The sequence below is a fragment of the Rhyacophila brunnea genome, unplaced genomic scaffold (genome assembly GCF_057557595.1).
Source record: "Rhyacophila brunnea isolate RB1 unplaced genomic scaffold, BYU_Rbru_1.0 scaffold_2, whole genome shotgun sequence".
In the NCBI taxonomy this organism is placed as follows: Eukaryota; Metazoa; Arthropoda; class Insecta; order Trichoptera; family Rhyacophilidae; genus Rhyacophila; species Rhyacophila brunnea.
Window position 1 is genome coordinate 31,887,701 of NW_028232859.1, and position 13,044 is coordinate 31,900,744.

Sequence of the window (13,044 nt, forward strand, 5' to 3'; positions counted from 1 at the left end):
CAATTGTGGTAGCCATATTCGTTTAATTGTTTAATATGATACTATATTTTTTTATGTATCGTTCTGCTTAACAGAGATAAATTACTGTCGCTATCTTTGACACATAATTATATTACAAATAGATTTTTGAAAAAATAAAATTCTAAACATGATTATGAAAGAATATCCAATAAAATTGAGAAAATTGTCTTGTATAGCACTTAATATACAATTATTTTATAACTAGGGCTCGATATGGATCGGAGCTCAGTTCCGGTTCATTAAATCCCCGAATCTTCATCAATCAATCATTGTTAAGTAATTGAATTATTTTACGATGTTTCTAATGAAATTCAGATCTAGTGGAGATAATTATTTTTAACTGTGCTATAATCTAGAGTTTGGATGTTATTACAATATATTTTGTAAATTTTACATTTTTTTTTAAATTTCTGTTGTCGAAATTTTCCGACTTTCGCGATAATGGACGCATTATTAAGTCTTACCATATTTAATATAGAAATCATTGTAAATTCTTCTTCTTCGGCTATATCCGCCCCTTAGTTGGAGCATATGGACACCACAAGGCGCCTCCAAGAATCCCTGTCACTTGCCTGTCTTCTTGCATCGTTCCAAGTCAAACCAGCATCCCATAGCTCCGCCGTATACACTCTATAGATAGTATTTAGCAGCCTTCTAGGACGCCGGAATCAGGTTGGCTTGAGAAACAGTCAAGACAGGTTGAAATTCTCTTCTGGCATCCGCAGAATGTGGCCGAGACAGGTCCAACGTCGCCTCTTTACTCTCAGCGCAATGAGAGGCTGCTTGGTGCACTCTATTATCTCCTCGTTGCTCCTAAAGTCACACCAAGTATCCGTCGCAAACATCTTTTTTGAAGCTCAGTATACGATTGCTCTAAGCCTTCGTAAGGTGCCATGATTCGCTACCGAAAAGTAGCACCGTCAGAATGCAAGCGTGAAATAGGCGGCATTTGGTTTTGACCAAGTACAATCGAGTCAATTTGATCGTCTGAACTACTTTGGCCATATACCACAAAATCAAACACATACAATAAGATAAATACCTATGTTAATATTTTCTAAGTAGGAAAGTCAAGTGCTCCGGTTCGTAAAATTTTCCATTTCGAGCACTGTTTATAACAAAGTTTTCATTTGCTAATTTTGGTTGCATTGTTTCCGCTAGTTTAAAAAATATGAACTGCATCTGCAGATAACTTTCCGCAATAATTAATACATTTGGTTACCATTTCTCATGAGTTTAGTTAAGTAGGTTTACTCTTTTTGAAATAGCGTGAGTAAATAATAACAAATGTAGCAAAATCCCAGTTCTCACGTTATCTTAATGGAAACAAATGATTTTAAAATATGCATGTTAATAATATTATTATTAATTATTATGGAAGTGTAGTAAATTTCACGCTGTTTACATGTTAATGGTGAGCCATTTTAAAAAGTTTACGAATTATTGAACATTATTTTGTTATACTTAATACATTTGATATCAATTCAAAAAGATTAAATGTACGTAAGCATTAATTTAATATACGAACGTATGTAAAAGACAATCCATAAAGATAATTATTAATTTTTATATTCATGAAATTGGAGTGGAACCTGTGGCAAATTATTTTTATATAACATTTTGATATTTTAAAAACAATTAGAAGTCATTTAATTTGATCATCAATCAAGTTTTATATTTAATGATATCTTTTGAGTAGTTAACAAAAAATTCTATCGATCAATTAAAAGAAAAAATGTCGGTTTATGCATGCGAATAGATACAACACCATGATCAGTAATTTTGGGCTTGTTTAAGTTTATAGCGTAACTCAAAATTTTACTCTCATATTATAAAGATATGTTATGTCTTGGTATTTCAAAATATGCTACATTTAAGAATTCCTTTATTGCATCTTCACAATGGATGAGAATATTTCAATGTCCATATAAATCGCTCCACTTTATTTCTAGAACAGTGCCTAAATACAATAATAATAATATAACTCAGAAGATATTGTTGTAGCGATGTGTGTAATAGATTTTTTGCTCTGAAAACAAGTTTATTGCGGAAGAAATCATTATGTTGTACTTATAAAACATATGATTGGTTTAACTTTCAAGAAATATAACAGTTATATTATGATTATAGTATAATTATTATTCTCGAGTTGTTATTTTTGTAGAAAAAATATAAATTCACTACTATGTTTATACCACTATACAGCCAACACATTTAATAAAGTTGTGTATAAAACTTTGTTCTTTTTACACAAAATAATATTTTCCTGACTTTTGGCGACTATAATATAACTGGAAAATTTATGTTTTTTAATGTTTTGTTTTTTTTTATTTTGCAGGAAGCAAAATGTGATGCTCCATTAGTCGAATCAGCATCACTTCCTCTTGAGCACCGAGCAGGTGGCGGATATGGCCCTCCAGGACCTCCGCGATCCGACGAGCCATGGCCTCTGGCTTCTCCTGACAGTCCACAGATCAAGCATTTACAAGTGCAGTGCGAAAAAACTCACATGCGAGTTAATATCGAATTCGACAGGCCATTTTATGGTATGATTTTCTCGAAAGGTTTCTACAGTGACCCTCATTGTGTTCACCTAAAGCCAGGTACAGGGCATCTTAGCGCCACATTCGAAATATTCTTGAACAGTTGCGGTATGTCAAGCTCAGCTAATCATAATGCCGCTGCTTATGGAAGTCCAACTCCAAGTGGAAGCTATGTTGAAAATACCATTATTATTCAATATGATCCATACGTACAGGAAGTTTGGGATCAAGCACGAAAATTGAGATGCACGTGGTACGACTTCTATGAAAAGGCTGTGACATTTCGACCTTTCCAGGTCGACATGCTCCACGCCGTCACCGCAAACTTCCTGGGAGACAATCTCCAATGCTGGATGCAAATTCAAGTCGGAAAAGGACCATGGGCTTCAGAAGTATCTGGTATAGTAAAGATTGGTCAGACAATGACAATGGTTCTTGCAATCAAAGACGATGAAAACAAATTCGACATGCTGGTGCGTAATTGTGTTGCTCATGATGGCAAACGTGCTCCAATTCAATTGGTTGATCAGTACGGTTGCGTAGTTAGACCAAAGATTATGAGCAGATTCCAAAAGATTAAGAATTTCGGACCGTCAGCTTCTGTTGTATCGTTTGCATATTTCCAAGCGTTCAAATTCCCAGACTCAATGAATGTCCACTTCCAATGTGTGATCCAAGTTTGCAGATATAATTGCCCAGAACCTAAATGCGCCGGTCATGGTCATGGATTAACTTCTGAATACGGAGTACCTCTATTAGGCGGAAATGCGTTGGGTGGCGGAGAATATGGACCACCCCATGGAGCACCGCACTCCGAATATGGCGCACCACCTCTTTTACCTCACTCCGAATATGGTCTGCCTCCAGCGTTCCCCGATCCTCGTCATCCTCCAGATGCGTCGGGTGCATTTTCCGAAAACCGTGATGACGTAGTACTTCCACCACAAGCGCAAGTCTCATCTTCAACATCAAATGCTCCAAACCCATCATCCCCATCACCACAATCTCAAAATGACGATGATGTGAATCTTCCTCCTCCACCACTACCAGGCCGTCACGGTGCTTATAACACTGTTAAGAGGAAGAGCAGTGTGGTAGATGAATTGGAAGGAAATCTCGCAACCCTGGGAGGCCGTCCGCGATCAGTTGAAGATCTTCCCGAACAGCTACAAGGAGCTCGTCGTAGACGAAGCCCTGAAATAATGAACGTTGTTGTTACAAGAATATACAAAAGAGAAGCTCAAGAAATGACTGATGTAAACACCAGTAGAATTATCCAAGTCGTGTCTCCTGGCGATGTGAACTTTGCCCTTAATAACGCAGCCAGCAACGAAACGGTGATTGTTCAATCGGCGAGCGAAGCTGATCCTGAGACCATTTGCATGTCCGTGCCAAGTTTCGTTGGAGGTCTTGTGATGTTGCTCTTAGTTCTAGTCGTGGCTTCGTTAGTTGCTGCGTTCCTGTTCGTTCGCGTCCGCGCAGTCGACCGCAAGACCGCCACGACGACGTTCGTCGGTACGCCTTACGACAACGCCGACTTCGTCAAAGTCGCCAACTAATGTTGCCATCAGTGGACATATTATTCGTTAAGAGACTGTGTAAAGAATGTAAAAAATAATTATAAGAGTTCACAACTGAGGTAACGAAGACTTTTAAAGGATCCAAAGATCTTCAGGTGTTAACGGTGCAGCAGACCGCATGACTCCTTCCTTCATCTCATCGGTCTGCTTTTCATTACCCGAACCGCTCTCATATCCTTTTCCTTCATCATAATCATATCATCCCGCTTCCACTCGCTCGGTCCTATCATATGGATCATAACCTCTTACCTAAGCTTCTCCCTCGACCGAAAAACTGATATTGTTTATTTTTTAATTCAATAAAATAATGTTTTAATTGTGTTACGTTTTACAATAGCAAGGATCAGTATTGTTTTTAATGTTCATATAAAATCAAAATTATCATTATCTATAATGTAGGTAAGTGAATCGATCTGGATAACTTGCAATTTTTGTTGAATTTCATTTTAAATGTTTAAAAAAGAAACAAAATTTGTTTAAGCCTAAGATCCTAGACACGTTTAGTTTTTTTGTTGCGATCGAAGCTTGAAACACTAACAAAATCTATTTATTTTTTATTTATTTATTATTATTTAGTATTTATTATCATTTCTAAATTTAATTGAAAATGACTAAAGTGTACTTGTTAAAGTGAATAAATTACATATACACATAATACACGCGCGCACACATCAACACACGCATCTTTATTATTTAGATAGGGAAACAAATTGTAAATCGATATTTCTTAAATATAGATTTTTTATGAAACTTTTGTTTTATTTCTACCTCTCTACTAAATTTCATATAATGTCATAAATCATGTTATAATTAAGAACTATGAAGATCAACACGATATAATTTATGATAGGTAACGAATGTGTATCGATTGATTAGATAGTAGTCTATCCCATAAATAATGCAGTATTTTGATAACGATGTTTGAAATGATACAAACAATGTTTTTTTTTTAAAGTTTAGTTAAATATATATTTCACATTGTCATTTTAAGCACAACCACCATATTCTCCTGACTTAACAGCCCTGACACCACCAGATTACAATCTCTACCGCAATATGAAAAAAACATATTCGTGTGAAATGGTTTAGTACATTCTGGAAACTGACTGGCAAAATCGACTGGGAAATAAAAAATTACCATCTAAATAGGTAAAAATCCTAAATAATAATAGAAACTATATCTTGGATTAAACTTAAGTAAAGTCACGGTTTTAAAAGGTACCCATGAACTACCAACATATTTATCTATTTAACGTTAGAGGTCACATGTTCATCCACATAAAGATAATGAGGTAACATAAGTTGACAAATAAAATGTATAAAAATTAATTACTAACAGTAATGACTAAATTACTGAAAAAATAATTTCAGCTTTATGACTGATAACAATGAAACCATAAAGTTGCAGTCTTAAACTGCAATATGATATCCGAAGAAGACAAAACAACCCTATCTCTGATCTTACCATTATCTTTTGATGAAATATATTAATGATTTTTTAAAAAAAATAATATTTATATAGTGACATGGGTTGTATATTATTGCGCAATTAAATAAGTAATACGTTTCGCCAACTATACACCTGCCTATCTAGGTATAAACTATCTACACTTTTGCAAATAGTTTAATATTATATATACGCATTTTACTGAAGAAAAAAACAATAAATTCAGAATGAATTATTTCTATATAGTGTGTAAATGTGTGACGGCTGATTCTCAACCTAATAATCCCAATGGAAAGAGGGCCAATGACCCCGATGTTTGCAACCACTGTGCGCGTACATAATATATACGTACAGGGCAATGTTTGAATAAAGAAATGTGTAACTTATTATCATCTTATATAATTAAAAGATATAATAATGAATATTAAAAACATTTGAAACGATACACATATGCATTATTCGGAGAACGATCTTATAATTATTATACTTTTCCAAATAATTGTAATTATAATAATGCTTCAAATGTATATCGTATAGTATATTATAATATAACATGATGGGTGCGTAATATCATAATGATATGCAATATTGACTAATTATAATAATATTAAGTATTCATCTTCTACGAACATTCAAATAGTACCTATCTTCATATTATGTAGTAGTTGGATACGTGCCCGTCATATGTTAAGCGAGGCTCGTGTACTACTAATAATTCATCAATTAATTTATGAAACACTATTATTATCATGTAATGGAAATTTTAACGAGGCTAAGACAATATTATCAAAGTCAGGCTGTTGGTTTAGTATGAATTAAGCACATGCTGTTATGCTTTCAGGTTTATGAAAGAAATACAGAATGATATTACTAATTTGTAGAATTTAATACCGGAAAATATATATTTAATTTAATTGGTTATTTTAAGTGAGACTTATATACTTAAATGTTATATTTTCATTCTAACATTATATATGTTTTTGTTCACTCGTATGCCGGTAGGTTGTATTTATTAACCCCGCTGAAACAATCTACATATAATTGTCAACCCTTTATTAGTTAAAAAGGTGTATTTCTACATTAGAACCTAAGCTGGCCATGCACACAGAATGGTGGTTTTATTAAAAAAAAATCACGAGGAATAGTAATTATTAGCCATTCACTCAACTCATCAAGTACTTTGTACTAGATCAAATAATAAACATTCAACAAAATAACAAGCATATTTATATTGTAAAGTGGAGATAAATATTACTAAAGTACCTAAGTACATAATTTCAGAAACAGTTCTCAGAAAATATATAACCAATAGAAAAAATCTTTTATGAACAGAATACGACACCCAGCAGGAATCGAACCTGCGTCTCTCGGGATTCGCGCCCACGCATATCGACCACAATGCTATAGGCACCCTATCTAATTGCGACACATTTTAACTAATGGCTATTACAAAACTCTCTGAAACGCTTTCTAAATTGAGTTACTATTAGAAGGATTTTTCTCTAGTGTTTTCAAAATTATGTATGTTCAACAAAAATAATGTTACATTCTTAAATCTTCTGAATTATTCGTTGAATAAAAAAATAGTTAATTAAATTACTAAATTAATCCAAAACTGTCAGCTTCTAGCAAATAATTAAAACGATTAGGCACCCACTGCTTATTTTTCTTGCATAATAAAGTCATAAGGAAATTTCCGGCAGGCAGGATTGATGGGTATTAGGGAAGGGTTCTACCAGTGACGTCTCATTAGCATAGGCATGTAAGACACAGAGCAAGGACTACATATTTTGTTTTGATGAACAAATAGTTTTTAAAAGGTTTCCTGACAAAGTTGTCATCTTCTTCTTCATCTTCACTTGGAGCTGGTTGGACTGGTGTACGCCCAAATTCCGAAACTCGCAAAAACCCTCTCAACCCTTATGGCGAAGTCAAAGGACCCAGATGTATCACCAAGGGCTCGCGCAGGCGACCGGATGATCGCCACGAAGAGGGCAAACATGGCGACGCGGTCGGTGCGGTGCTGGCCGAGAGGGTGGCTCGAGGTCGAGAATGAGAAACGAAATAAACTTATAGAATTGAATCTAGAACAACACCCTTGCAATTGGAGAAATAAGCCTCTCCCGGTCCTCTTCAAGAACCGAGAAAAACAAAACTAAAACCGCACACGTAAATTCCTACCAACCTCTATTACAGATAAAAATACAGATGAAGGGGATGCGGGATTAGCCCAGGTGCCCTATAGCCGAGGACTATCAAAAGTCAAAAGTCAAGTACATATTTTGAAGGGCGGCAAATCGAGTAAAAATTCTATGTAAATTATTAAGATGTAATTTTCGCATAGAGCACGGCTTCCCAATATTTTTTAAGTCGCGACCCGTATTTAAAAATGCGAAGTAACCTGCAAAATCTCAGGGCACATTAAAATAACCTTAAAAAATCATCTAAATTTTAGTATTATAATTTTATAGTCTTTTTATGGATATCTTTTACACCGGTGAATTATAAATAATAACAATATATATTATTAATGTGGATATTTTGCACCATGAGTAGTTAACACTAAATTACAATATATATATATATATATATATATATATATAACAGGTTGCATGTGGTGACTTTCGCTTGTTGGGGATTCTGTTGAAAAAATATTTTTTTTTCTTTTTACACTACAACAAGTTATCATGAGGCACAGTGATAATAGTGCCATGAAACAATAATGTAATTAGTAATAGAAGTGAAACAATTACACCACACAGACTTTAAGAAAATCACATAAATAATTGTGATCTCACCGGGAATCGCACCCTGAACTCCCGGATGAAAAGCCATCTCCTTACGCACTAGCACTAGACTACGAAGGTCGCTATACTGCCCTGCTAATTAGACGTATATTTAGAGATTATGTCAAAATAATCCAATAATTTTACATAATATAAAAGAAAACGTAGTTTAAAACTTGGGTTCTCATTTCACTAAAAACAAAAACACTGTCGTTATACTTAGCAGGGCTGCATACCTACTAGTTGTTACATGTTAGGAATTTTCATAGAGTTATTTATAGAGTTATTTAAATAAATTTTGGCGGGTGGCCTATAATATAGTATTACGGTGTGTGACATTACAAAATAGAAGCTCAGAACAACATTTAGAAGAAGCAGAGGCAGGTAAAATTTATTATAATATCACACATATACGTAATATGTAGCGGTGAATGACTTCGGGGCCTGTCAGCATTATTTTGACAATGTAAGAATTATCAAGTCATTTAATTATCGCGTAATCGTCCCATCTACAGTCAGCATATTCTACACGCGTGACATTCTTCGATGGAGTTCGACTTCCCTAGGCTTGGTCATCAAAACGCTCGAAGTTGCAATAATGCAGAGGCTAGAAGATTTCTTAATTGCAAACTATATCAACAATGACTTTCGCAAGTTACCGAATAATATTCATGTATATAAATAGCGAGTTGGTGTGTTGGTCAGTCTCAATCTTAGTATCGACCTTAAGCTCGGTCAGTTCAGTAATTATAGTATCAATCCTTAACTCAGTGTCTTAGTATCAATATTCGTGTCAGTGAGATTTCAGTGTCTGTATCGCTTTGCACAGCATCTCTTCCATCGAACCTCAGACCAGCGCACCTTCTCGTCACATATCGTCCTGAAGCATCATCTTAACTTATCTGTAACTAGGTACAGCATTACTTGCGACGAGCCTCGGACCAGTAACATAATTCGCAGTAATAAAACTCGCTCCTCCATTCATGGGAGAATCCTCCAATCCGATTTTCATCTGAACTCCTGGTAACCTACTAAAGCGGTCTCGTCTGTTTACAACGAGATCGCCAAATGTATAATATCATTATATTATATTGTCAATTACCGATTATGGCTGAGATGCATATATATATAGCATCTATGGACCGCACGCCACTAATATGTAAGTATTACCTAAATCATTAAATAATGGAACTATCTTCGGCGCTACCATTTTCTGCATTTTAAATAATATTAATAATCATTAACTCATTTAAAAATAAGTATGCGTGATGACAGTCTCACACCATTTAGTTTAAAAAAAAGGTACTTACCTACATACTAGGTAGCTGACAGTGGCGAAGGGTAACTTTTGGGAAGAGATCTGAGAAAAAGAGCACACTTGTCAGATATACTTACGAGAAATAAGAAGATAATACGATATTACTACTAATGAATATGTACACACTAATTCAATGAAACTTCAAAAATTCACTGACGACATACATGAGCGATGAGATTAAATTATTATGTATTTTTCAAAATAACGTCATTACATAAAATTTCTTTTTAATCTTAAAAACGATCTATATTTATTATCATGCGATTAACCGTCAAAGAAATTATTTTATTTTTTATTATGTAATTATTAATTATTTTGGACAAAGTGCAGCCATGCAACAATATTATGCGCGACGGTTTACGGCTCTGCGATATGAGCCTAACATACGTCATACAATTCGATAGATTGACTGAGGTTACGTTACGTAAAGTCCATACGAAAAAATATCATAATTCTTTGACAAATAATCCAACATTTATTTACCCAAAGATAGATGGCGCGCTGTGGTATATATTTTTTTTAACTTTTGCAGGTTGTTTTGTAATCTGTATAATACATTACTACATATTATACGACATCTATCGTTAGCATATAAAATAATCAAGTGATTGTATTTAATATCTATATGCAATTAAAGAATCTTTGTCTCGAGAAGGTAGGCTTTAAATAATCGCCTAGTATGGAGTCTTCGCCACTGGTATCTGACGTGAGTAGATACTATTCAAAAATAATAAAGATAAAAATAAATACACTTATTTAATGGTAATAAAATTCATAATAATATATAGGTATTAATGTAATACCATGTTCTTGATTATTGAAAATACTAAAATATATTTGACATAAGTAAACCATGAGACAGATGTCTGTAAACAGCTAAAATGATTGTACCTACGTATACTTTGCATGTGCTCAATAAGTAGATACTACATAATTATGTATATAGATAGGTACTTGAATTAGAGAAGATGATATTATGAATTAAATTATTGAGGCAGCGAAAAGCAGAAGTACGAAAATAGAGAATTATATTATGTGGTACAGGTGGCATTCATCCAGATTCTAGCATCAGAGTTAATGGTAGGTACCTATATCGTATTCAGTATTATAAAAGTTTGATTCGATGTAAATACAAAAAAAATTAAAAATATATTAAAAGTATGAATAAATCAAAGATCAGTTCGCCGTTTCCGATAAAAATAATTATAAAACAACATGACTAAATACATAATAAACATAATAAACATAAGACATAATAAATTAAGGTTTTCAACAAAATATGTACCTACCCACATATTTTAAGTTGTTTTAAATTGTAAGTATCTACCTATACGAGTATATATTAATTATTTTTAAGGGTTTTAGATACTTATTGACATTACTATGTAAATTATCAGTACATTGTATAAATTTACAGTACCTACTTACACATTTTTTGATTTTGATATAGTGTAGACAATAAAATTACACTCCACTTTAAGGTGAATACTCAGCCTAATAGAGACGCCTGTCGGAAGAATATGAAGCTTGATATTTAAAACAGTTGAAACGTGTCATAATTTGTGTTTTATTAATCAATACAATTAAGTACAATTTTACTTAAAAAATATAATATACGATGTTCTGTCTTATTATTAAACATTATTTTATGGTTCTAAGGTTAGTGGTTCAATATTGTACTAGCGCTGGGTACAATACGCAGTAAGTTTGTGAAGATGTTTCATTTCATTACATTGAAAAAATGTCATCCATAAAAATATGAATGGTATGGTCCCATATATATAAAAAGGATTTCAAGTTAAAATAAATATAAAAAATATTAAAACTATGAATTAGTCAAAAATCTAAACCGTAAAAAATTGAAAACTTAACCATAAAAAATAAATAATGTAATAATAACATAACCTATTTCACAAATATGTCACAAATTCACATTTTTTTTACAATAATTGTAAGTTTATCTTTGACAAAAAAATCAAATTGTAAATTATCAAAAAAATCTCAAATTGCAAGCTTCGTATTTTTCCGCTAGGTTCTCTGTTGGTATGAGGATTCCCCATAATCACAATCGTATCAAACAATCAAACGAAATATATGGGTATATTATTGTATTTAAAAAATTACAACTAACAAATGTAAAATATTAAAAATCTAACTGTATTGTCTAATTATATTATTATATTTTTTGTTGAAAAAATTATTTTCTAAGGCTAAGCAATAAATAACGAAGAAAACTTACGGGCTAGTGACATCTATCGACTAACGCTTGAAAAAGTCTTCAACAATTAGAGGGTACAATGATAATATTTTAGTTTCTATAAAATTCGGCAGGTGTGCGATTCAAAAATATTAGTAGTTACATAAATCATATCGGGTAACATTAAAAATAGCGAATATAATTAGGCACCTACAAAATTGTTTTACATCATAAACTATTTTTTTTTAATACTAACTGGAAACATTTTAAGATTCATTAAAACTAGAATAATTATAATTTACACATTGCCCTATTTCGCAAGATTACATCCCGCGCTTTTCAGTGTATGTACCTACATCAAACCGTATAGGACCAGTCTTTCTTCGCATGGAACGGTGCGGAAACGAAACGGAATGTACAGAATTCCCAGCATGTTATCCATCAATGGTGTATGTAGCAGAGGAAGTCGCCACGATTCCTGGCTTAAGGACCTCCGTGATTGGTACGAGTGCAGCTACACTGAATAATAAATATGTGCTTGGTAGTAGACGACAAAGTGAGGATCTTCTTGATAGTGGCCGATGGTCTTGATAGATACCACAGGAATAAGAATATAAAAAAGTAACATTATAAAAGATATAGTAAAAAAAGTCTCAAATCATCTAAATGAACCCCTTAGTTTTTATATTATCATTATAAAAGCATATTATGCACTTCATAATAATAAATTATATTATAGTTTAGTATATTTTTTACTAGATAGGTACTATAATTATGTGGACAATAATTAGGCTAACAATTGACAGAACGCATTGAAAATAATAATTTAATTATAAGTCTCTATCTCCCTATTGCCATACTTAACATGCGCACCTAGTATATGTTGATTTGTTCGTTTAAATACTATTTTATAGTTCTAGAATTTGAGATTTGTTTAATGATTTCTTGAGATTTTTTCCTTTCGCGCAGTTTTTCTCAAAAATTTCAGTCTCGTAATCAGTTTTTTCTGCATTGCTATAAAAAATTCTCTACATAGTCACAGTTACGAGGTTTTTGTAAACTGTACTTCCAATTACAAAATCCGAACATTCGAATTAAACAATATATTCCCGGTAACAATTTCTCGATATCTCGAGAAAAATGAGATTGTGG

General features: G+C 33.0%; 1 protein-coding gene across 1 annotated transcript; it reads left to right on the top strand.

Annotated features, from left to right (window-relative positions):
* Nucleotides 1-2,356: 2,356 nt before the first annotated feature.
* dyl (transmembrane protein dusky-like) lies at nucleotides 2,357-4,123 on the top strand. Its single transcript, XM_085946673.1, has one exon. It carries the CDS (start codon nucleotides 2,531-2,533, stop codon nucleotides 4,121-4,123), a length of 1,593 nt encoding a protein of 530 aa, XP_085802799.1. The 5' UTR covers nucleotides 2,357-2,530.
* Nucleotides 4,124-13,044: the final 8,921 nt, after the last annotated feature.